Source organism: Haplochromis burtoni, unplaced genomic scaffold (genome assembly GCF_018398535.1).
Source record: "Haplochromis burtoni strain Fernald_Lab_line unplaced genomic scaffold, NCSU_Asbu1 Contig_3, whole genome shotgun sequence".
Lineage (NCBI taxonomy): Eukaryota > Metazoa > Chordata > Actinopteri > Cichliformes > Cichlidae > Haplochromis > Haplochromis burtoni.
In genome coordinates, this window is record NW_024582364.1 from 2,115,081 (window position 1) to 2,141,600 (window position 26,520).

Genomic DNA, 26,520 nt, shown 5'->3' on the forward strand with positions numbered 1-26,520 from the left:
CTATTGTATAAGTTTTGGAGACAATGAAAATAACAAAACGACGGGCGGCTGAGCTGAAGATGCTGAGATTTTCATTGGGAGTGAGCAGGATGGTCAAAGTAAGGAATTACTTCAAGAAAATGACCACTCAGGTTGGATGGTTTGGAGATAAAGTTAGAGAAGCAAGGCTGGGATGCTTTGGATGTGTGCAGAGGAGGGGCAGTGGATGTACTGACAAAGGATGCTGAATATGGATCTGCCAGGCAGGAGGAAAAAAGGAAGCCTGCAGAGAAAACTCCTGGATGTATAGTGAAGCTGGGCATACAGAGGAGCATGGTAGGGACAGGGTGAGGTGGAGTCAGGTGTGGCAATGAAGATGATAAGATAAGATAACTCTTTGTTATTGCACAGTCATACATAGTACAGTAGTACAATGAGATTTGAAAACTGTCCTACGTCGGCATTACATATAACACAACACGACACGATATGACACATCACAACGCAACACAAACAACACAACACAGTATATTAATTTAGTAATAGAAAAAGAACAATAAGTGTGTGTGTATTGCACACTGTTATTATTGCACATTAATTATTATTGCACCTTGCTATAAATATAAATATTATTATTATTATTGTTTTAAACATTGTTACCTCCCCCCCCCAAAAAAAGTCCAGGTAGGTAGCCAGTCAGGTCAGCTATTTGCATTGATCAGGGCTATTGCCCTGTTGTAAAAACTGTCCTTGAGTCTGTTTGTCTGGGACCTCAGTAGCCTGAGGCAGCAGCTTAAGCACCCGGTGTCCTGGGAGTGTTCCATCCTGTAGGATGCTGCGTGCCCTCTTGAGACAGCGAGTGCTGTACAGGTCCTTCAGGGAGGGAAGAGAATGTCCAATGATTTTTTTGGGCCATATTAATGACCCTCTGGAGTGCCTTTCTGTGTGCTGTGGTGCAGCTGGAGAACCACACACCGATGCAATATGTCAGCACACTTTCAATGCAACAGCGGTAGAAGACGGTCAGCAGCTCCTTCTTCAGGACCATTTTTCTGAGGATTCTCAGAAAGTGGAGACGCTGTTGGGCCTTCTTTAAGACCGCAGCGGTGTTAGAGCTCCATTGGAGGTCTGTGTCTATGTGCACACCCAGAAAATTGAAACTGGAGACCCTTTCCACACACTCCCCGTTGATGCTGACAGGCTGCAGCTCGGACTTCCTCCTTCTGAAGTCAACTACCAGTTCTTTTGTCTTGTTGGTATTGAGGTCCAGGTTGTTGTCTACACACCAATCTGACATCCTCTGAACTTCAGCTCTGTATGCCGTCTTATCTCCCCCCGAGATGAGCCCTACCACGGTGGTATCATCTGCAAACTTGATGACTGTGTTGTCTGGGTGGGTACTAACACAGTCATGTGTGTACAGAGTGTACAGTAGGGGACTCGGGGATCAGTGACTGAGCAACTGCTGCAAATCACCAAAATGATCCTAACTTATAAATAACCTCAATGCAGTGCATTTACACTTAGAACTTGTCAGTGTAAAAAAAACCAAAACCCTGTAACAACACATTTAATCCCTGAGATATCTTTATATAAGAAAAAAAAAACAGTTCTGGTAGCTTGCTGCCCAGAAAGTTTATTTATTTTTACTGTGGACCCCTTGGGAAAGGAAATGACATTTCTATAGTAGATAGAGGGGTAAAAAGACAAACCAGGAACTTGTTGGTCATTTAATTGTTTATTTATTACTTAATTAGTTTGGTTTAGTGTAAATACCTGCGGGGGAGGTGTTTATCAATAGCAGAAGCTGAAAAAACTTCAGAAAATACAGCTAAAATTCACAAAATTGTCTCTCCACATTTTACAGAACTCACCAGTGGACCCGATGGAAGTCTTTACCGGGGCGATTCTGTCCCCAGGGCCTTATGTTTGACACCCTTGAGATGCACGTGAAAATAGTAGCAACGGTTTATTAAAGTATGAACTTCAAGCACAGAGCTACTACAAAATCAAACAAATGTTTTTAACTCCGTTTAAGGACAGAGAAGCATGTTGATATATATATTTTTAAATCCCTGCAGCTGTGGAGGTTACCACACAGCTGTCAGGCCTGCATTTAACTTTGAAAGAAACACGGAAAGAGTAAGATAAACACGCTGTAAGATGCAGGCGGTATAAAGTACCGGTCACGATTCCTCCATTTTATTCGCACTAATTATTGTTGTTGTTGTTGTTGTTGTTTTTAAGCTTTTCATTCATATCCAGCCAGAATCAGAGTGGCACTGACATCTGTCGGTGAAACATCTGCACAAGTCAGCTCCGCGCGCTGCTGTGTCAAACATGTTGTTCCCTTTAAAATGTGTTTGTTAGGGGTTTGTTTTTGTTGCTGTTGCCTTTTTCTCGAAGAAGTGTGAAAGAACAACGCTTCAGAAAACCGAACAGTGCCTTGAGATTTACAAATTCACGGACAGCAGCTTCCGGGGCTGTGCGACCAAAGAAGCTACAGGAAGTATAGTTTTTACCGCACTTATCCTCAGAAATGAAACGGCGGAGGCGTTTCTTTTCTCTGTAGATTTAATACCGAGGCGAAAAGGACCGCGGGAGGTCTCAGTTTCCTCTTCTGGGGAGGGTGGGGTTAAATACAGTGTGACATAACACCTGTAAGCAGTCCTCGCTGTTGCACGCCTTCTAATTTTTTGTGAACATGTGTGTGCCCTGCCTCTCTTCTTTTTTTTTTACGGCCAAACCTACTTCCTGGTGGATGAGGCAGCTCCTCAGTGTTGTCGAGGCTAAAGGGAAGGTGGAGGCGGCTGTAGACGGTGTGCAGAAGCGATACAGCAGTTTTTTTTTTTCCCGTTCCCTTTTTTTGTTGTTTTTTTTTTTTTTTTTTTTTTAGGTTTTTGGGGTTTTGCGGGGAAAAAACCCCCCAAAACAAAACATGGGAAGCACGGTGATGGAGTCCAGCAAGGGGAGCTCAAAGAAAATACCAAAGAAGAGGAGAAGTCTGCGGATTAACATGCCAGTAAGTCGGTGAAGTATCAAATAATTTGGCTTCTTACTGAGACTCTATGGTGGGGTGGGTGGGGTAAAAGGCTGTAACTTTGAGTGGGCTTTAGCCGATTTCGGTGCATCGCAGTCTGCGAGCGCACGCGACGCATAAGAGCGTGCGTGACTGACAGTTGTCTCTGAGTCAGGACTCGGTTAATCTGTCCCAATGGCATGTAAACGCTCCCTATAAACACTCAGAAACGTGTTTTGCCTCGTTGCATTGAGCATGTGCAGCAGTTCTACCTTTATTGTGATTGTAGCCACCTCCCATGTTAGGGCTGCAACTATTGTTTACATATCATGTTTACAAAAATTTGTTATTATGCTAATAATAATTGTGGGGAAAGAAAAATCCCAACACAGAGTCCCTGGTGAGATCCTGTTTTTCTAATGCAAACCCAACATTATTCGGTCTACTCTGGCACAAAAACAGGCGATGACACTGCTGATCTAATACGGCCCTGATTTACAGTTTTCTCTGTTTATTAAACTGGGTAATAACTATTTGCAATTGTGTAATCATTTTCTGCACAAGCTCCACAAAGCCTAGTTGTTATTGCGGGAGGCTTTATAGCTTTATTGTACCTCATGTTTCAAAAAAATTTTGGTCACTCTGTCCTGACAACTGCTTCTCTCCTGGTAGCATTTGTTTTTGCATGGATCCACTATCAGATCCAGTCTGCTGCATAATTTGCTCAAGAATAACAAATGGACAAGTGCAAAATTTCAGCTTTATAGGCTGGAAAAACCTTCCCAGTGTGGCGTAAACCTTATGAATGCAGCTCTGTTTCTGTGGTTAATGCTCAAGTGTTAGATGTTGGAGCTTTCCATCGCTATGTGAACTTCCCCATTCTAAAAAAATCATGGTGGAAAGTCTATTACAGCTGCATAAAAAATAAAATAACAGTACAGCTCTGCAAACTCGCCTAGTTACGTCTGTGCAGTTAAAACTGCCTTTCTGCAGCAACATGCATGGCATCATCGGCCTGAAGTGTAATGTCAAAACCAGCCCACAGTATGGGGAAGAAGAGTTTTGCCTTTCATTGTCCTGCAGAAGTTTCCGCAGTGGCAACACATGTTTACCTTCTTTTTGAATGTCAGGCTAAGAGTCAAAAGCAGGTGAGGTTAACCTATTTTCACGTAAAAGCGGACAAAAGGACATAAAGTGTCAGTTTTATGTTTCTGTTGTGTTTCCGGGTGAAGTTTGCTTTATCCCTGATTCTCAGATCTCTCTTTATGTGCAGGATTTCGGGGCGTTTAATGCCCCTCAAGTGGAGACGAGTGGCTCAACCAAAAGCGGAGCCCATACGGTACATTTTGAAAGATTTTTGTGAAATGATTCATTCACCTGCCAACTGTTCTTTTTGTTTTCCTGAGCTTGCTTTTCTTGCCATGCATCTATCTGCTCATTAAATGTGAATTTGCAAGAGCAAAATATTAGACAAGGTCATCCTCTCCAATTCTGCCAACCCGCACTGGCTTACAGTAACATTACTCCCACAGTGTCCAGGCATAGCACCAGCACATACAGGAAATTGATTTTTCTAAAAGAAAGCAGTCTCTTCCTACTGTCTCCTCCAGTTGATTTGAATAGGAACCAACTAACCATCCACTGTTACCTCATATCAGCCAAGATGCATATTATCTCAGTAATATTTGCGTGGTGCAGGTAAAAACCTGCATCGCCTTGTGTTTTGTAGGAGCAGATCTGTATCCACGCTAAACCCTGATAGCTGGTTCACTTGCCTTAACAGGCTCTTGCACAATGAAAGGGTGAGATTTGTTGGCAAACAACAAAGATGGGTGTGTGCTCTCAGATAGTTAGGGGATTGGTTTGAATAAAAATGTGTTTGTGGAGCAGGACCAGCCCTTAGCATACGGCAAAACGGAGCTTCTTCTTGATTTCTTCTTCTTTTTGAGTTCTAGTATTAATATCAGACATCTTTTTTATGTCCCATTAGACCCCGGTGTTTATTTTCTTTTTCTCTCCACAACATGCAGTTTATCTGTTTTGGTGGGAGTAATTATTCTCCACAGACTGTTACTGCAACACCCCTGTTGCATTTAACTGTTTTCAGTAATAACAGCCCCTGAGCCGGAGATCCCTGCATAATCAAAAGCTTCACTGTATGGTGAGCCCACAAACGGTTAAAAGATTTGTTGTTGGCACATCCAGAGCAGGCAGCCGTCAGCGGTGGGAGGAGGCCCTCTCTGTCTCCAGCTAGATTGGCTGCCATCTCTCGTGTTTTGTTTTGGTATGGGCACAGCAAAGAGAGAAGGATTTCTCCATCTGTTTACACGATATCGACCTTGCAAAGGCACACTCATAAACACAGAAGGCCCAACTGAAAAATATTATTACCGCAGTTTTAAGTAAAAGGAGTGCTGATCGTCTGATAGTGGATGTTATGGTGTCCTTACTGATTTGTCATATCACGTGGCGCTCCTCCGAACTGCATACCATGGCAACATAACAGAAAGACAGGTTTTGCACGATAAGGCACAGTTCTTTGTAGAAAAACAAATATCTATGCGCTCATGCATCACTTGTTTTTTTTTCCTGGTTGTTAGAATGTGTACTGATCAGTATTTTTAGTCTTTATAGTGTCTTTTACCACAACTGTAGTGTGATTGCACATGTGCCTTATTGCACCTTGCATATGAAACTTCTCATACTGCTCTTTAAGAGACACCATTAACTGTCACAAAGCGACCAACTATACAAAACTTGTTTTGTTTTTTTTTAAAAAAGGAGAAGTGACCAAAGAAGTGCAATCAGCAGCTGTCATTTCACAATAAATCTCTTCACTACTTTTGCTTTTTTCAGTACAGCCCCTTGCTTTGCACTGCACTTGCTGTCTCTCATAACAGTGGCTACACGCTTAAACGTAAACCGTGCAATTGCAAATGTGCATAAATAAATAAATCTGCTTTCTTATTATCTCTCAGGGAGAGCGACTCATTCGTTCAGCCAGCCCCATCAAAGGAGGTTCTGCCAAGAGCCCGGACGTCACCACACTGCCTCCGTGTCCCCAGTCTGCTCCAGTTCAATCAAAGCCAAATTCAAGTTCTCCCAAAAGTATCTTCCCTTATCCCTCCCATCAGAACTCCCCTAAGTCCCCTCGTCGACTGAGCTTCAGCGGTATCTTCCGGTCGTCCGGTTCTCCCTCTTCGAGCATCAAACTCTTTTCCAGAACCAGGAGAGGTAAGTAGAAATGCAAACACTGCACTGCCTGCAACCTGCTTGTTGCACTGCAGTGTTCATGAATCCATTGTTGGAATCTTTGTTTTAATAGTTTTAAGCATGCATGCAAAAAACTTGTGCAAATATTTGAAGTCCTCTTTTAAAGCAGAGTTCTAAGAGGAAGACGCTTGTAAAGGAAGTAAGACACAATAGATGAAACTGTCATTTCAAAGATTATTTGGTTTTCCTGCTGTACGTAGATGAGGTAAAGCCCCCACACAGGAACCAAGGCGTCTGCATTTTCAGTTCATCAGTTCAGATATCAGATATCTGACAATGTCGGTTCACCTCAGGACAAAGTTCAATCAGGTGAGGTGCAGAGAACAATATTTATTTTGTCACACCAGAGAACGGCACACAAAACAGTGCGCTCCTTTTGATACCCGACTGGTTTCAGAGAACCTTTAATTCTCACAATTGCAGATCTAGTCTCTCTCCTATAGATAAATAAGAAATAAACCAAAATAACAAGAAATTTAAAAAGAAAAACACCTGTATAAATTAGACACTCATTCACCGAACCACTCCCACTACCTCTCCCTGTATCTCCTTTTATCAGCTTCCATATTTTGTAGCAATAAGGAAGTGGAGTTTTTGGTTTTCTCTGAGTAGAAAGAGAAAAAGTAACTTCTTTGTTTTGTGCCGCTCTGCAGCCAACAAGGTCACGAGTTTTGTCAGACAGATGGCCGTCGCTTGAGCGCAGACAGACATTCTTCATAATCTCCTCTCAGATGTTAACAACTTTCTCTAGGAAAAGGAAATGGTTGGCTTTGTTTATTATCAGAATTAAGTTATCATCTCTCTCTCCCCCCCCACCAGCATTAAGCCGTGCAGGCAGTTTGTTATTAGGTTTCAAGCTCGGCATCCTTGGAGTTTGGAGTCCAGCCACAGTACGCGCATTAAAAAACTCACGAGCTGCATAATGGTAATACTGGTATGCACAAATTAGTAGAAATGAGACTGGGCAGAACAAGGTCTCATTTTATGAAGACCAGATTTAACTGGCACGTCTTCAGCTCTCGTGTCTCCATTTTTTTTGGTAGTTGGTCATTACATAAATTAAAAAAACCAACAAAAAACCCACCCTGCCTACATGGAAACAGCCCTGCTGGAAGCAAGCATCAAACAGCTAAAAGGATGAGTCATTGATTTTTTGGCTTGTGCAAGTACCCATTCTTCTCTGTTTCCTCGCAAAGGGTCAGTTTGGCAGAGCTGCTGGAATAGCTCTGTTAGAGCCCAGACTGTAAAAGCCAGTGTGCTCCGTTTCCTCTGGAGATTGTTATGGATAGTAACGGGGACCAAAACACACCCCAGCTGCTCCATCCCTCCCATCCCAGTTGCTGGTGATTAGTAGTGTAAGATGTGGTCTGAGGCAAAGCACGCTTCCTGCTCACTAATGATGTGGCTTTAGATTATTGGTGACTAATAGCGACAGAGTATTTATAACTAAATATAAAGTCACTGAGTGGGCACTTGATCTGTTCACTTTTTTTTTTTGAGTCAGATGTTTTTGTAGTAACCCCAGTTTTGCCACAAGGGTGCACTGAAGGCCTAGTTTGTCTTGATTTGACTTTCAAACTAGTTCTAATGAACCTTTGTGGTCACCTCTTTTATTAACATATTTGCAAGGAAACGAGTATTTTTGCAGACGTTTGTGTGGTCTCGATCATTTACATATATCATTCATCAGGATCCAGGTTTTCATGTTTAGGTGCACTTGCTGCAAATATGACTAGAATGCTTCCTCTTTCCCCGCTGGTCTAAATATGTGTTTTCACGTCGCCTGGACATTGTCAGTCTCTCGCTGCTCAAGGCAAGTGTAGCGCTTTCATAACCTTATCTGGAAGTGACCAGACTCTCAGGAGCTCCTCACACAGCCATGCAGAGGTTTTTTTTTTCCACCCCTCTCACTCTCTCTGTTGCTACTGTGGGCTGCTTGTTGTCGGTAAATAAAGGAAGTAGGGAGTTTCTAAATTCATAAAATGCAGGCCTTACAAGGGCACAGTGACTTTATAAAGTCACAGATGAGATCAAAGGACTTTAAGTGCTTTATGGCTTTCACACTTAACTAGCTTCAAACTGGATTGAAATGAGTGATTTTCTCTCGGTTTCTCAGTGGAATGACAGCTTTAGTGGCTTTATTCAGTGGCTGTTAGGTGATAATCACTGATATCTGAAATTCATATCAGCCATTGACCCACTGAGCAGATTGGAACACTTGCATAACATGTTAATTGAGATCTGTGCTGGGCATGCTTCAGCTAATGTGGGCAGCAAAGAGGCGGCCATCTGTTAAGGGTAGGAGAGGGTATTGAATGGAAGCTTTCTGATCAGCTGACAGAACATGGGATGTCCCCCTGCTGTCATCTGATGGGGGCAGGCCTCAGCAATCTTAAATGTCAGGCACCCGAAAATTACAACTGCCTCCACAAATGCCAGTGGTGCGTATCCTCCAGCTCTTTGGTGATGTCGAACTGCAGATTTAGAAGAATTTTAAATGAAGGAGACGTTTATGCAAGGGAACCTTGATGTTGCGTTATCCCCACTCTCTGTTACATTGTGTTAAGACGGAGTGAAACAGATGTTCCTGTGCTGAATTTACTCTGCGAGCAGAGGGAGGGCAGTGGCAGACAGGAGGCGGGGAGATGTGCAGCTTGAGCCAATCGGTGGGGTTTCCTTTCCAGACTGGCCTCCTTTTACAGGCTGCTGACACCAGTGCTATATTAAAGTAACATCACCCACAGCTGCACCTGACAAGTCACAGCACTGACACTCCTGAGAGCAGGGGGAAATGCGCTGAAGTCTGGCCACACTTGCAATTTGCATCACTCGCAAATGGGAACATTTCTTTGCTGAGGCTCGGTGGAATTCACAGCTTTTCTACTCTCTTCTATCGAGTGTTAGACCTGCTTGCTGCTGGCTCTGTGGTTTGTAGAGTAGCTTGTACTCAGCACCCGCTGTGATTGTCTGTTTCTGTTCAGAACTAGAGAGGTACCTCCAAAAAAACAAATGCAATGTGGAACTTGACAGAACAGCTGAGGTTTGTTTTTCTCGCATAGTTATATTTTTTACCCTCTCACTGAAGGCATCCAGCTTCCAGAGGACCAACTCCTCCCTAAAAGACACCTTTAAACACAGGCGGCTGGATTTTTTTTTTTTTTTGTTTAACCTTTACGATTTTGTTTATCTAGCAAATGGAGTGACTCTTACCTGGGGCAGTTTATGGGGCTCTTTTTGTGATGCGGATGGTCATGGTCAAATTTAGCTTAGAGCCCACCACCCACTGTGTTCCATGAAGAGGTTTGGCAGCTTGAGGAGAAGCAAGAAACGGAAGGAGCAAGATGGGCTAGGCGGGAGGCATCAGTCCGAGGCGTCCTACCTGTCTGGTAATGTGTAGAAAGACATTCAAAACAATTTCCTCTAACATTTAATTTGCTTATTATTTAGTAATTTAAAGTCAGAAAATAGTGAAAAAGAACCATTAGGATTTTTGCTGGCCAACAGCCCAAAACCCAAACCCATAACCTCATAAATGAGATACTGCAGTAAAGAGTGCTCCTGTGTATAAATATGGCTATCAGCAGGGTGATGTGATATGAAAGTAGTAGTTTAACCTCATTGTCAGGCTAAAATGGTAAATCAGTGCTGGACAAACAGAGCTCATTACCTCAGAATATTGGCTCCTGGGTAGCTTTGCCCTAAAATGTTGTATAAATTCCTTTTTCATGGATTTTGTCCATGCTATCAACTTACAACTTTAAATGCATGAATAAATGTCTCAATAAATATACTTAACATTGACCGTTCAGGTTATTCTCGTCATAGCAAATTATATTAAATAAGAGCAGCTTTCTTTTTTTCTTAGTCTATATATGTATGTGTGGTTATTAAGTGTCATTTCATGTGGCCATTAGAGCTTCTCTTAGTGGCTGGTTTCATGGCTGATCTCTGGTTTCACAAAAGCATACCATGCATTCGTGCTAAATAACTGGACACAGGTCAGTGGTGCTAAAGTTATGCAGGAGGGTCTGACGTGGAGTCAGCACTTAGTGATCGCTTGGCTAAATTCATATACATGTACGTACTGCATTGTGCTTGATTCACACTGTCTGTCTTTGCTAATTTAGCGATTAAGGTGTGTGTTTTAGTTGTTTCATGTCTTAAAGGAGACCCTTTATACTCATGTCCAGTTCCATGAACTCTACTAAAGTATGTCTGCAAAACTTAGTGTTTAAAACGTGTCTTATTTCCCTTTAGCTAGCAATGTGAAGTCTCTCGGTTTCATTCACTACCTCTGTTCATCTTCCCTTTAAACCAGCTTGGTTCTCATTGGCTACACTGCAAAACAGAAGATTACATCAGCAGCTCGGTGGGTCTTTTGTGCTCACTGCCAAAATCTGTGTACAGATTAAAGAGGAGAAAAAACTTTAAATAATAAGGAAGTCTGCTTTAAGATGAAAATGCAAAAGTTATATGTATTTATTTTATTGTGATCCTGTCATTATGTCATAACGAAGCAATTTATAGGCACTCAGCCTGATGTAGCATCGCTTCATTGTCCTTATTTCTGTCCCATTTCCAAAGGGAGCTCAGAGTAGCTGCTCCATTTGGAGTGTTTCATTAAAATAGTCAGGAAGTATTTCAGCTTAAACCTTAAGCAGAGATAATCAGAACACACCGAGCTGAATCGTTTAACACATCTCCTTACATGTGGGTGAATCATTTACATTTATGTACATCATTCAGGTTTTCACGATTGAACGCAAGCCGTGGAAAACGAGAAGTAATAGAGATGCCAAACGAAAATACCAGATCACCATTGGAGATGTAATGCAGTTTTTGTGATGTGTTTAGTTCGTGTTAGTAAAGCACTGAGGGTCATTTTTGTGGTGTTCAAGTGGCGCTTTATCGCAAACTTCACAGCTCCTGATTTAGAGCCAGTCTGACCTCGGCTGAGTAGACGAGAGGAGCAGAGTCCTCTGTCGTAATGACTCATGTCCATATGTGGCTGTATGAAGTTCACTGTGGGCACTGTGGGCCTCAGCCTGACCCATAGGTCCTTTGACGCCGAGCATCTACACTGCGTAAACCATGTCACTTATATTAGTCACCGCACCCTTAAGGAGGTAGACACCTGCGTGTAAAAATTCTTGTCAGAGCCAATTAGATACCAGTTTGCTACTCGGTAATGCTGTGTACACGAGTTTCTACTGTCAGTAGTACACTTGAGATTTTGCTAACCTATCGAAGACCCCAATTGTCAAATTCTTCTCGTTCCTAGAAAATTATTTAAACCCTCATGGGTGATTGGTGTCATGACTGCAAATCCCTACCATCTCTACAAGCTACACCTTATACTTTTACTTGTCTAAAGGCTGCAGAGCCATGTTGTTTTTTGGAATAAAACTGTTCTTCAAGAACTGAACTCTCTATCAGTTAGTCTGATAACTGAGTTGACAGGCTGACAAGAGGTTAAAAATCAGAAAATAGTGAAAAATTTTATAAATCACAAGAATATGGCTTTGCATTTCTCTTTTTCGTCTGACTTGCAAACCCAAAACTGTTAAATTTATTATGATATAAAACAAACAAAGAGCATATTCGCATAATTCAGATGCTGGAACGAAATCCTGTTTGGTATTTGTGCTTGAAAATACACTAATCAACAAATTAGGGTGTTACTGTGATAAGGAATTGGCACTTTCATTATCAGGTTAAAGAGAGATGATAAATTACTGCTGCTTTTATCTCCCTGCACACATAGATTTTCCCTTTTAGATGTAATATAAAAAAAAACCTGTTAGATGGACTGCTTGCAGCAAGGCATCCATTTCCTGTTTCCTGGGTTTGGGCTAGCTGCCCCTTATTAACTGGGCTAAAGAGAAGGCTCCCAACCCCGCTGTTATCTGCTCCTGTGGAATGTGCCACAACAGCGTGGCTAAAATAAGAAGGCTACACAGCGGAAGCAGGGCACACCAGAGAGGCCACGCCAACTAAATGTCAAGAGATAGTGTGGAGTGCGCTTGGACAGGCCGAGCAAAAATGTTTGCTTGAAACACTGAGCCTCCTTTAAGAAAAGATATCTTATAACTTGAGTTAATCATTACCAGTATTAGTTTTTGATTATGAGGCATGTAATTACTGTTTTGTTTTTTTAACAGGTAAAGTAACAAAATCCACACCGACGCCAATACACAGACTTTAAAGCTGACTCATTTGGGAATACAGCTTACTAAGTTTACAGTGGTCATGCTTTATTTCCTAGGAATATTTAAATATAAATACTGACTAATGCTGATGCTTGCTTGAAACCGACTGTCAGTAATAACCGTTCTGGACGTCCCGTGCTGTAGGCCTTGTAATCTGAACCGTTTGCTCCACATCATCCATGTCACTCATTGTCTGGCCTCAGAAATATGTCACTGGGATGAGGCCAGTGCAGCGTGAGTGTCGCATGTTACCCTGCGTAAGATCGTGGGCGCCTGATGTGAAAAGCGTGTGTGGTGGCTGTCATGTGACACACACCTACAATCTGACACTTCACCGGGAGGAGTTGCGTCACGGACAGCTGACTCTCACAGTGGAGTTATGTTTAATGTGGCTGCTTATGTTGTAATCGGCGTGGTTATGCTCGAGGGACACAAAGAACAAAAGAAAGACCTTCTTTTCTCCAGTTACACTCCTGACACTTTATTAGGTACATCACGCAAATACTAAGCTGGCCCTCTTTTTTTTTTTTTGTCTTCAAAACTAATCCAAGAAAATATTTTGGTTCATATTAACGTGATAGCGCCACCGAGTTGGTCCTGTCATTCCACTGCATCCCGAAGGTGCTTTATCAGATTGAGATCTGGTGACTGTGGAGGCCATTTGAGTACAGTGAACTCATTGTCATGTTCAAGAAAACAGTTTAAGATGATCTGAGCTTTGTGACATGGTGCGTTATCCTGATAGAAGCAGTCTTCAGAAGATGGGTACACTATAGCTGTAAAGGGATGACCATAGAACTGCTGTTTTCCATTTTTCTGGCCATTCGTTGTAAACTCTGGAGATGGATGTGTGGGAAAATCCCAGTAGATCAGCACTTTCTTAAATACTCATACCAGCAGCAACCACGCCACGTTAAAAGTAACTTAAATCACTTTTCTTCCCCATTCTGATGCTTGGTTTGAACTTTAGCAGGTCTGTTTGGCCATGTCTACGTGCCTAAATGGACAGAGTTGCTGCTGTGTGATTGACTGATTAGATATTTGCATTAACGAGCAGCTGAACAAGTGTGCCTAATGAAGTGGCTGGTGAGTGTCGATCTGCTCAGCTAAGTCGAGCTGGGTGTTGCCTTCAAAGGATTTTTTTCCCCATTAGTAGATGCAGAAGTCAGCAGCTGTCAGGTCTCTGCAGTCATGTTGAAGAACATGTCACAGGTTTAATTACAGTTTAGATTCGGTGGTTATAGAGACACAGCCACTTAATTAATGAACTTGAATATACCTCATGAAAGTCTATGACTTATGAGTCAGTATCATTTATATTTAAAGTGTGGCGTAAACATAGGAGTAAAGAAAATTACATTTTCAGTGTACGTGAACAAAAATCGTATTAAAATAGCATTAAATAGCTTTCAAATCCATTTTTATTCTACTTCTGCTTGTGTTTTAATCTGATTAGTTTCAGACATTCACATTTAATTATAACGACATGCATCAAATTCAGCGTTAATGAGTTTCCAATCCAAAGATGAGTAACAGGAGCTCAGCTTTTGGACTCAGGATTCAAGCCTGATTCCCTCTCAGCACAGCAGACCTGGAGTGTGTCTGACTTAAAGTGAGGACGGGGAAATGTTAACACCAAATACCAAGACACTAACCAGGCTGAGTTTCAGATGGACTAACAAAAACAAAAGACTTTATGCACCCGCACAGGTGTTTCCACTTCTTGCTAATTAGACTTCAGCTAGACTGTAATTACATCCCACACAGTCCCGAGAGGACGTCTAACACGACGGAAGAAGTGAAACCCACAAACACCACCGTGGTCTTTTGTTTGTTTGTAAATGGATAATTCAGGCATTTCTATCTTAGTACCATCCATTTTCTTCTAATTCAGGGACTTGGGATGGGATCTGCAGCCTACCTCAGCAATCAGAGGTGGGGTACACCCTGGACAGGTTGTACACACACGGACAAACCCCACTAAGTGCATGTCTTTGGACTGTGGGTGAAGACAAAGAATGTACAAACTCCACACAGATGATGGATTTGAACCCAGGACCTTCCTATTATGAGGCAACAGTGCTAACCATACAATTTAAATGTTTTATGGTTATAATATTTACAATGATGAATAGTGTTTTCTTTTTTTTCCCCACTGTGACCCACATTAGATCAACTGGTATTTAAATTGTGCTTTTCTAGTCTTAGTGACCACTCAAAGTGCTTTAGGCTACCAGTCATATTAAACCATATATTCATACTTTCAGCGCTTCAGCTTCCTCGCATCCATGGCCTATATAGAGTCTTTGGCCTGTGGGAAGAAGTTTGATTATTTGGAGGACGTGTATGCACAGGGAGAACATGGAGACTACTGCTCCACCATGCCACCCAGCGGGTGCAGAAACTCTTTTAAGCTTTTCTAGTTCAGTTACTCTTTATTTGATGTCATTGCTGCTTTTCAGGCATAAACTTGAAGATTTGCAGTTGAATCAGTGTCATATTTTTCTTTAATCTTCAACATGCTCCCACTTGTCTATTAAAGCTTGAATATGTTGCTAATTTCATTACTGAAGTCGATTTTACAGCTGTCTTTGAAATGTTGATTTTCTAGTGCTGTGTATCCCTGTGTAAAAAAAACAAAACAGGGCCACTAAAGCTTTATCTCAGTATCTGTGTTATTTCTCAGCTCATGGAAATCTCCTAGTTCAGATCGCTTTTGCTCCTCCGTTTATTGCCTATGACAGCGTTGACGGCATCTGCAGCAGCCACCACTGTAGCACCTCCTTCTCCAGCAGCAATGCTTATCATAGACGTCAATCAGCGCTGCGTCTCGGTGTTGCTGAAAGTGCGGTATGGATTGACATCCAGAGAAACAAGAGATAAGCTGTGATATCTATTTTGGACTCTGTATCTCTCTTCAGCCTCTGGACTCTCTACACCACCCCACACCCCAACCCAGGCATCCAGCCAACCAGTGTTCACCCAGGAGGCCCAGCAGAGCGGCCCCAGCCCTGAACGCCCGGAGCAAAGCTCTCGCTCTCGTTCCCTTTCCACACCTCCCGACACAGGACAGCGCCTCAGCCTTCCTTCTGCTAAACCCCCAATCCCTTCATCGAGCCCCGTGCCACCTTATTCTACCTCACAACAAGTGAGTCAAAAAAGATAAAAAATCTATTTTAAGAATTTATCTTTGACCCAGGGCAATTCAGCCAATGCCTGTGAGCTTTAACTCTTAAAAGAGTGGAAGTTAGAGTGAGTCTTTCAGATGGTTTGCTGCACATTCCTGCACCAAAATAAACAAAACATAAGCCAGACTTCATGTACAGCATCTCAAAACTCCAGATACAGATCAATGATGCTATAACTATGCAAGGTGGAAGTTTTTGGAGAGAGCGCTACAAGTTCACAGGCATTGACTGAATTGTCTCAGGGATCAGGAATTAACTGCATGAAATATGTGTGTTTAGGTCAACAACAAGGCTACTGAGCCATATCCTCCTTCCTTGCAGGTAAACTAATTTTTGCACCGGTTCAGTGTTGGCAACAAAAAAAGACTCCATGGGAAGCTGATAACTATTTTTTTCCCTTTGTGCCTGAATAACAGTGGCTTGCATGTCTCCCATCTATGAGTCATGTGCTTTGTTTACTCAGAGTCATGAGTTTATCTGCAAAGTGGTGTACAGAAGGCAGAGATGCAAATCCTTTTAATTCAGGTTCGCTTTTCCTCAAGCCTTGCTCTTGCGTCAGCAGGACTTTGTTTGTACCATAAGCTCTGAGCTGCTCTAGCTGCAGAGGAGAGGGTGTAAACATTGTCTTGACATTTAAGCCATAACTCAAACAGCTTTCAGTGTCAGCTAAGCCGCTGCATAATTGACTGTAACCGGAAAAACAGCTGAGAACAAGTTCAGTCTTTGTCACAAGACTTTTCACTGAAGGTTTATTTGGATTCTGACAGCCTGTGTCTGGATTTTATACCAGATTTCTTTGAGCTAGAGAGGAATTACTCCATCGCTCACTGTGCTGCTTTAATGAATAATTATCCGAAGACCCGTCTACTTTGAGTGATTGTGGATTCTAGCCAACGATGGTAAATCAATATTTCATCACCAGTGTTGTATACGGTTGATATTAACACCCAGGGACACACGATTGTGGTTGGAGGGCGATGAGCCGGTGCGGGTCAGCTCCTCTGCGCTTCCTCTGTCATATCTTAAGGGAGACTTGGAAAATAAACTGAAGTTGTTGCAGTTTACATTTTGGCCAGAAGTGATTAAATTCATAGATCCGTGCTTGTCTGCTTCCCCGTAGTTCTCCTTTAACCCAAAAGCGGTGCCTACTGCGATGCCGCAACCAGAGATTTATGAAAGTGCAGGGGTAGTTCTTTTCTTCTTTTTTTTTTTTTTTTTTTTTTTTGGACAAGAGAAGCGCTGTGTCACCGTTGCAGGGCAACACCAGGGGGGAAGGGGGTGGGGGCTGTTGAACATCCACGAGTAGGCATGCGGATGCGCTCCTGTTGTGCTGCAGTGGCTTCTTGTGAATATGTGCTTGCAAATTAGGAGCCAGGGGAAATCGGGTATCAACAAGCGCACTTTGAGTATGCAAATATCTCAGCATGACACAGCATATTTTCGGCTGGCTACTGCACTGTGCTGTCAGGGAGAGGGAGTCAGCACAATCTGCATGCCATATTCTCGGGCTCCTACTACAAGGACCCCAAAGAGTTGCTTTAGTTCAGCCATGTGTCTCGTTATGTCTGAAGAAATTATCTCTGTGGATGTGACAAAGGAATCCCCAGCTTCTTGCTGCTAAGCAACACAAGGGATTTCCTTATATGGCGAAGCACCCAGGTTGCGCTGCACGGAGGGGTGTGTCCTGAGCGCACGGTGCTTCCTGCTTTCTATCTGTACCCCCGCCGACTCCCCCCCACACTCTTCGTGCCAGCGACTGTTATTGTGGTGAGTTTAGCAGATTGAGGCTTTAACAATGAATTGGGCCGATTCGTTGCAGCTGGATTACTGCTCACGCGTCTGTGCAGTGGCTGTATGAGCAGCGTTGGTTTCCTCCGCTGCAGCAAATGGATCAGGACTGTTCCACTGCGAGTTTTTAAGGGGGTGTGTGCGTGTGTGAGAAGTCTAATATTGTGCCGCTAAAGTTGTACCTCCTCCGCGCGAGGGTTCTTATCGCGTTACCTGCGTATATTTAGCGGACCTGTTGTAGGTTTACGTAATCGGTACAGCGACAGGGTCGCACGTTGCGGTTTAGTAGTTTTGGTTGTTTTGCGCACCGCGTTCGGTGCGATCACAGTCTCCTGGGGCCGCTGGGGAAAAAGTCGGCGTCGCTGCTGCGCTCTCACAATTTACAGCAAAGTTTTTGTGTATGTGCTGTGGGGACTTGCTGCGCTCTTCACGGCGAACTTGTGCCTTTGCTCTCTCCTAGGTCTACAGTTTATTCGAAGGCATGCTGGAGAAACTTGATCTAGACGATGATGGTAAGTTACCAATTGCAATATTTGCTGATCTAGTGCTCATCTTTTCCTGTGTGTGTGTGTGTGTGTGTGTGTGTGTGTGTGTGTGTGTTCGCGCGCGCGCGCGCTATCTTCACCTCAATTAGTCCTAGCTCGGTATAATGAGGGTGAAGATGATCAAGACGTCTTGCCAGATTCAGGTGAATGTACCACGTTAAAAAACAAACAAAAAAAAAAAAACCCTGCCCCCCCTGTTCGCAGTGTGCGGCGCGTGTGTAGACCTCTTCACAGAGGGCCAGCTATTCATCCGAATTGTGTCAGTATCACCCTGCTGATTGCCCCCACAGACTGCTTTCTACCGGTGTGCTCTCAAAACGTGTGTGTGTGTGTGTGTTTGCGTTATTTGCCTCCCGTCTCCTTGTCATCACTGTTATAAATGCTGAGTGTTGCGGCAGGGTTGACGAATCAATGCGCATACATTTGCCCAAGAGACCATATTATAACCAATACAGACTGCTGGGTGCCAATGTATTGGGGTAATCAAAGGAGACACACACACACACACACACACTCTTCACAGCATGTAGGGGAGGGGGAGAGTTTTAATTGGTGTGCTATGTCATCTCCTTGAAATATAAAACGAATATTTATCGAAATGTTAATGAAAGCTCCTAAACCAACTTAAAATAAAATAAAGACGTTTAAATTGACCTTAAGCAACTGAAATAATTTCCACGATTTTACACGATGCATTAAATCACTTATGAGCTTTTACTTGAACCCATCTGTGAATTTTCTGTCACGGCAACATGTTGCAAGGATGTTATCTCCTGGAGTACTTTCCTGCCCATGTTTTCCCACTGTTTGTGTACTTCTATGTTTAAAGCGTAATTATCTCTAAGATGGAGCACTAAAGTGGCTGTAAGTGGTTCAGTCCCGTAATGGTTAGTGTGTGTGGTGTTGTTTCCAAGCTCTCGTTTTATACTCCCTGTGAGATTTCCCCCTTCCTCTCAAACCGCGGTGTACGGAAATTAAAATATTACTTCTGTAGTTATCTTCTAAATATTTACTATTAGCTGACAGTGCTGGAGGAGGTTTTAAAACCGTTAGCTCTAAAACCCAATGAAAGCCCCTCATTACAAATAAAATATCACTGGCAAATTGTGATTAAAAATTAAAAAAAAAATTGTTCTGCAGAAAAAGTTCCCCGTGAGTGTTATATGGATATTTTAAATACTGTAGATTAATTTGAACACAAAGTAACTTATAGTCTGTAGAATCACATGTTTGTAATGTAGCTGTACTGTAGGACCACATATCTTGAAATAACTGGTTCAGAAACACAGACATGCCTCCTGGTATTGAGTTCAGAGTCTGAAGACTCTCCCAAGTGACGTAGGACAAAATAAAGGATGCACTCTGAACAGGTCAGCAGTCTGTTGCAGAGTACATTAAATATATATTTAAAAAAAAAATGAAGGTGATGTCTTAGCTAAATATCTGGTTAAACTTTATTTGGTTTCCCCCCCCATAACTGATATTATACTGAAGGTGGTGGTGGTATCTGCACCACTTCTCTTTGCTTTGTAAAACCAGACATTGTAAGAGCTGACGTTTGGTCTCCATTATCAGGACTTTCTTTAATAAGGTGCTAAATGAGTTATTAAAGACTATTTTACATAACACTTTGACCTCCTCTAGATTACACATGTTGACCCTGTTGGTTAGTAAGAGAAAACTTGTATTACGCTGATGAATCAGAGAAACCGTTTACTTGGGGTTGCTAGCTCTGTTTCTACACAAAATACAGCACCCTATGCAGAGCCAGCTTGCCTGAGATTTATCCACAATGTGCAAGTGCAGACAACTAGAAGAAGCTGTTGGTCTCCGAGCTTGACAAGCTCAGTCCATTTTTAACAGGACACGAAATAACTATGAAATCTAGACGCAACGGTTTTCAGTGAAACCAGATGTAAGCGGAGTTGCGCCTGTTTCCAGAGACAATTGTGGCCACAAGATGGCGCTAATGTAAAGGATGGATGTAAACTGGCACGTGAGCAGCTTTATGACAGAATGTTGTTTTGAGATGAAAGGAGAGATTGCTTTCACTTTACTATGTTTTAAATGATGCCAATTTTTAGATTTTACTAAATGAGCACAGCTTGCTTTGCTTTTTTGATAGAATGACACTGGTCTGCAAGCGTTTTCACACTGGTTTTATTTATTTTTTGTTTTGTTTCGCAGCTGCTGAACCCGAGAGTGATATTTACATGCGCTTTATGAAATCCCACAAGTGCTATGACATCGTCCCCACAAGCTCCAAGTTGGTTGTGTTTGACACAGCACTCCAAGTAAGCACAATAATATGCTCTGTCCTTTTGACTGCAGACAAAGCTGTAATGACTTTTTGTTGTTGTTGTTGTTGTTGTTGTTTGGTTTAAAAACCGAAGCAGGCACTCAGGCTAAGTTAATGTTCAATAAACTAAGCTGAAGTATTTTACCTCTCAGCAGTTTCTGGGAAGTGGCTGATCAAACTGTCATAAAGCTGTTAAACACTAATCCTCGAAAGTCTTTGATGCGTAGATGTTTAACTACTAAATGCACTAAGGCAATGGGTTAATAATCCTTATCTAAAACCAAGGAAAACTAATGTCATTGAGAGGTACACTACACAAGAGATTTTGAGTACTGTTCTACTTAACATGACAATAAGACTGCAATTCAGGATTAATTTTCATGTATTTAATCTAGTCTGTGAAATACATGGATAGCTCTTCATGACATATTAAAATGTTGTGGTTTTGACAAAAAAAACACTACAAGACCTAAAAGAAAACCTATACACTTCATTAGGTACACCTGTTCAACTATTAATGCAAATATCTAATCACTCAATCATATGCCAGCATCTCAGTGCGTTTAGGTATATAGACATGATCAAGGTGACCTGTTGAAGTTATGCATCAGAAAGGGGAAGACAGATGACTTTAATGACTCTGAAGGTGACATGGTGGTTGGTGACAGATGAACTGGTCTGAGTATTTCAGAAGCTGATCTCCTGGAATTTTCCTACACAACTGTCTCTAGAGTTTACAGAGACTGGTCTGGAAAAAAAGAAAATATCCAATGAGAAGCAGTTCTCTGGGTCAAAATGGCTTATTCATGTCAGGTCAGAGGAAAATGGGCAGACTGCTTTAAGTTGATAGAGAAGGTAACAAAAATAACCACTCGCTACGTAAAATGTAAGAAAAGCATCTCTGAGCACCACGGGTTGAACCTTGAAGCAGAATGCCACACCAGGTGCCTGTTGGATAAGAACAGAGGCTAAAATTTGTGTGGGATCACCAAAAACTGGACAGTAGATGATGGGGAAAAATGTTGTCTGGTCTGATGAGCCTTATTTTCTGCTGCAAAATTACAATTCTAGTATCAAAGTGTGGCGTAAACAAGATGAAGTTCAGGCTGCTGTGGTGTAATGGTCTGGAGACATTTTCTTGGCACACTTTAAGCCCCTCAGTAACAATTGAGTGCTTAAACAACACAGAGTACCTGATTATTATTGCTGACCATGTCCATCTTTATGGTCATCTTTATGACCACAGTGTACCATCTTCTATTACCTGCTTCCAGCATCATGTCACAAAACTCAAATTATCTCAAAACTTGTATCTTGAACTTGATTGTTCAAGAAACACGTTCACTGCACTCAATTAGCCTCTACAGTCACCATATTTCAGTCAAGCCGAGCACCTTTGAGATGTGGTGGAACAAGAGATTTACATCGTAGATGTGCAGCTGACAAAATTACTGAGCAATGTTTCCAGCAGATCCAACCCAGTACTATGAAGGTGTAACTAATTAAATAGCCGGTAAAGGTGTATCGGTTTATGATAGGCGTTAACTCCTAAGAGTTCACAGAATAATAAACAGAACAGTCACCACCTGCAATCAATTCAATGTTTCTTTGGCAGGTTAAGAAAGCCTTTTTTGCCTTGGTAGCCAACGGTGTGCGGGCTGCTCCACTATGGGACACAGAGAAGCAAAGCTTTGTGGGTAAGAAACTTGACAAATACCTTTTTCTTATTGTTCACTAAATAAAACACAGTTTATTGAAGGACCTGCTATTTTTATTTGGTTTTTTTTTTTTTGACATTTAAAAAGCTTCCCCATCAAAGATGCAGTCAATTGTGGTCTGTATTCGACTTTTACACATTTTACTGTGTGAGTATAAGTTCAAGAGTTTAAGTTCTTGTAATAGAGTTGTATAATAAGCTATAAAATGCAGAAGAAATCCTGTATTAAGAATTTAGATGAGAAAAAGAAAATGAGAAAAACATCTCTGTAAACTTCTGTCACTACAGTGGTGTCAAAAGGCAGAGCAGAGGTGAATTGGATTTGCTGTGCTTTATTGAAACGACTTGTGATGAATAATGAATGCAGAGTCAGTGTGAGAATAAAGCTGTGGTGTACTGTTTAGACCACGCCCTTATAAGCGCTGTCTCTACCCAGCTGCACGCAGGCTTGGCTCTGTGTTGTTATTCATTATTTCAATGTGATTTAAAAAAAAAAAAAAAAAATTTTAATGCCTGTTTTCATTGCAGGAATGCTGACAATCACAGATTTCATCATCATACTACACAGATACTATAAGTCACCGATGGTAGGTGCAGGTCACAGCTAAGGCGTGTGAGATTTACCCCTCGTTCCACTAAGACGTACAGTTTTCTTTTGGTTCTCTTTCAGGTGCAAATTTATGAACTAGAGGAACATAAGCTCGAGACGTGGAGAGGTAAGTGCTTGTTCTCCTGTGGTGCATGGATATTGTAAGGGTTTCTTTCATTTTTACCAAAAAAAAGAAAAGTGTGAAAATGAATAAATACCTGACTTGGACTGAGGCTGAAGGAATGCTGTTTGTCTGTTTGGGAGTGTAGAAAGGATTAAAAAAGAAACGTCAGTGTGATACATGAGAAAATTCCACCTGACCCCAAACTATTTGTACTTGTTTGTATCCAATGACACGCTGATAATAAAAATGAAACCCCGTTAGACCAAATGATTCCTTAATGGATAAGACAAATGATGTCAAACTTTCCACTAGAAAGAATAACATGCAGTCATGTGAATGCAAAGGTTTTCACAGGACTCTGTGCAGTCATGTGGAAAAACTAAGTACACCCTTACTGTGTACACAGGAATTAAGAGTAGCAGCTGGGTGCTGATAATGAAATGCTCTTTATTAATTGGTGATCAGTAATTTTGATCACCTCTGTAAAAGCAGATTTGCTTTTACTGGTCTGGACCATTCAGGTGTGTGTTAAAACAGTGCTACATTGGCCCATTGGCAAAATGTCCCCAAAGTCAGACTGCACAGTGCTCAGAGAAACTGCCAAAAACCAGGCACTCAGACTCGGGTTTTTGAGAACTCTACGAGCCTCGAGTAGCATGTTAAAGTTCATCACGGTACAATTAGAAAATGACTGAACACTTATTACTTGTTTGGAAGGGTTGCCAGAAGTCACGCATGAAGGCCAGCGGTCCAACAGCTAAAGCTGGGTCATGCAACAGGAAGTGTTCCCAAACACAGCCGCAAATCTGCAACAGAATGTCTGAAAAAGTGCAAGAATAAAGGTGTTGCAATGATTCAAAGTGCAGCCCTCATCCTTATTGAAGTGCTGTGGCAGTTAAAAGAGCTACGAGTACCCACAAACGTCAATTAACTCAAACCGACGTTATAAAAAGAAAGTGCTCCAAAATTCCTCCCCAACAATGTGAGAGACTGATAAAGCCATAGAGAAAATAATTACTTCAAGTTGTTAAGGCTAAAGGCGGTTCCACAAGCTGGTGAATTATGGGGTGTATTGCATAAAATCCTGTGAAAGGTGTTTTTTCATTTGACTGTATGAAAAACACTGAGCAAATAATTAAATTCTTGTTTGTTTTTTCTTTTAAATATATGGATGCATATATTGTCTGTGTAGAAGTGATTGTAAGCCACCATTGTTTTGTTTCCTGCCTTGCAGAGGTTTACCTTCAAGCAACATTCAAACCTCTGGTGAACATATCGCCAGATGCAAGGTACGTTTTCAGAAGGAATAAAATGTGTAATGTCTCGTTACGTATTTGTGAGTGAGAGGATTTTTGTTTTTTGTTGTTTTTTTTTTTTGTTTTTTTTGCAACTAACGTCTGCTGTGCTTGCAGCCTATTTGACGCCGTCTACACTCTCATCAAAAACAAAATTCACCGGCTGCCTGTCATCGACCCCGTTACAGGGAATGCACTTTATATTCTCACACACAAGAGGATCCTCAAGTTCCTCCAGCTCTTTGTGAGTCCAACCCATCAGCTTGCATTAGCATGCATAAGATCAACGTGGTTTATTGATTTTTTTTTTTAAATTTATATAGGTACAAATGTGTATTATGAACTTTAGATGGGCTTTTAAACTACATACATGATTCAATAAGAAACAAACCTTTTTTTTTCTTTTTTTTAAATTTGTTTTAAGCATGAAAAAATCAGAACAACATATAGAGCAATACAGGGCACAAACTGATTAAGATTATGCAGGCTGGGGACCTTCAAGGTGCTTTCTCTAGTCTTCTCTCACTTTCACTTAATTGGCTCCCCCTAGTGGTCAACTTTTTAAAAGGAAGAAATTGGATGAATTGTTTTGACGTCTTCCTGCCTCTTCACTACGAGTGTTTGTGTGCCTCAGATGTGTGAGATGCCAAAGCCAGCTTTTATGAAACAGACTCTTGGCGAGCTGGGCATCGGAACATACCACGACATTGCTTTCATCCACCCAGACACACCCATCATCAAAGCACTCAACATCTTTGTGGAGCGGCGAGTGTCTGCTTTGCCTGTGGTGGATGACTCCGGTGAGACCACAAACTTCAATACTGGCATCGTGTACCTTTTTATCAGCGCAACCTAATCAACTTTATACTGATTAGATTTTTTTTTTGTTCCTTTTCTTACAGGCAAAGTTGTGGATATTTACTCCAAGTTTGATGTGATTGTAAGTTTAAACATACCGCATTTTTTGCTTTATCAAATACTTGGGGCATACTGTTGTTTGGTTGCTTGTTGATTGTGTTGTTGTGTGTAGAACTTGGCTGCTGAGAAGACGTACAACAATCTGGACATTTCAGTGACCCAGGCTCTGAAACATCGCTCTCAGTACTTCGAAGGAGTTATGAAGTGCCATAAAATGGAAACGATGGAGACCATTGTGGACAGAATAGTCAAAGCTGAAGTAAGACACAGAGACGCTGGATTCAGTTCCTCAGGCGTAGCCCCACTGCTGATTTCCAGCTCACCTGTAACTGTGCGTTATTGCTCCAGGTGCATCGGTTGGTGGTGGTGGATGAGCGCTCCAGTATCGAGGGCATCGTTTCCCTGTCAGACATCCTTCAGGCGCTGGTGCTCAGTCCTGCAGGTATAGATGCTCAGCATTGCTAGCGTCAACTCCCCCTCTGCCCTGGACCTTGAGCTCTCTCTCCCCACCTGCCCTCTAACCCTGCCAGAGGTAGGAAACATGCCTGTTTGGCTTGCAGCTGGCTATCACCTGTAGCTGGCTATGAAGAGGCATGGTGGCCATTTGTCCGGTGTCCTGTTTGTCCTGCTGGCTGCAGCATTGTGCAGCAGTGTTGTGTGGATTTTTGTGTTTGGACAGAATGCATAGACGAAAAAACTTGCAGCCGGTTCTTGAGCAAAATTAAAAGTAAATGAGAGTTTGGTGGTTTTCAGTATACAGTGGCTTTTGTTTAGAAACAAGGAATAATGTGTAAGTAGGATAAAAGGAACCTCTGTTAACAAGGATGAGTCCACGTTAGTATCGCACTGGAATTCATCGTACATGTGCGGTACTTAAGTTTTGCAAAGGGCTTTCCACTGCGGTCCAAATGTTTGCTCCCTCCAGACACTTTAATGAACTATGTATGCTCTGCTTTGCTGATATTTGGCTTGTTTGGCCTGCAGCAAGCTCTACATTTAGTATTGATGTGCTTGAAAGAAACTAACATGCTTGCACAGTTATTATTTAATTTTTTGTGTGTGGTTTGTTCAGATTATAACCCCATCAGATAAGAGATGGTGCAAAGTACTTGAAAGAAAACGCAGCACACAGGCCTTTGTCACCTCATGAATTCTGTTTTTTAACCCAGCTCTTATTGACGTCTCTCAAGCCGTTTCGGGTTCTTCCTGAGTCTAAACAAAGTCTAGCGGGGCAGTTGTGGAGAGTTTTAAGGAGAATAAAAAATGTTGTTTTGATAAAACAGGAAGTTCAGTTGGCGGGATGTTGTAACAGCAGGCAAACTTGTGCTCACACACCTGCTTTTATTGACCTTGGTGTGTAACTGCAGTTACACAGAAATGGTTGTTAAAATTCCAGTCATTGGTGTCGAGCCTAATTCCAAAAATCAAAAAGAATATAAGGATTAAAGTTTAAACTCTGCTCCTGTCTCTACTGCAATATTTATTATTTCCCTTTTTCCTGCGTGTTCAACTGCATAACTATTGTGCTACTTCTACTCCACACCCGCTTTCCTTCCCTTCTTTATCTTATCTGCTCC

At 41.9% G+C, this 26,520-nt stretch overlaps 1 protein-coding gene across 5 annotated transcripts; it reads left to right on the top strand.

The window, feature by feature from the left end:
* The first annotated feature begins 2,885 nt into the window (after window positions 1-2,885).
* On the top strand, window positions 2,886-26,438 carry LOC102305216 (5'-AMP-activated protein kinase subunit gamma-2). 5 transcript variants are annotated; one of them, XM_042219269.1, is made up of 15 exons: window positions 2,886-3,001; window positions 4,254-4,337; window positions 5,977-6,232; window positions 15,402-15,628; window positions 17,917-17,968; window positions 20,189-20,295; window positions 21,916-21,997; window positions 22,546-22,604; window positions 22,688-22,733; window positions 23,965-24,019; window positions 24,143-24,269; window positions 24,660-24,825; window positions 24,928-24,965; window positions 25,056-25,202; window positions 25,292-26,438. In XM_042219269.1, the coding sequence occupies exons 1-15, from the start codon at window positions 2,918-2,920 to the stop codon at window positions 25,406-25,408; spliced, it is 1,647 nt and encodes a 548-aa protein (XP_042075203.1). In that variant the 5' UTR covers window positions 2,886-2,917; the 3' UTR covers window positions 25,409-26,438. The 5 variants fall into 5 exon arrangements, with proteins under 5 accessions (XP_042075203.1, XP_042075206.1, XP_042075212.1 ...); XM_042219272.1 differs by having other exon boundaries at window positions 4,272-4,337; XM_042219278.1 differs by lacking the exons at window positions 2,886-3,001; window positions 4,254-4,337 and having other exon boundaries at window positions 6,114-9,657.
* Window positions 26,439-26,520: the final 82 nt, after the last annotated feature.

Coding starts and splice junctions, on each gene's coding strand:
- LOC102305216 (XM_042219269.1), top strand. CDS start 2,918: ATGGGAAGCACGGTGATGGAGTCCAGCAAGGGGAGCTCAAAGAAAATA. Junction 6,233..15,401: donor CTTTTCCAGAACCAGGAGAG/GTAAGTAGAAAT, acceptor ATCTCTCTTCAG/CCTCTGGACTCTCTACACCA. Junction 22,605..22,687: donor GATACTATAAGTCACCGATG/GTAGGTGCAGGT, acceptor GTTCTCTTTCAG/GTGCAAATTTATGAACTAGA.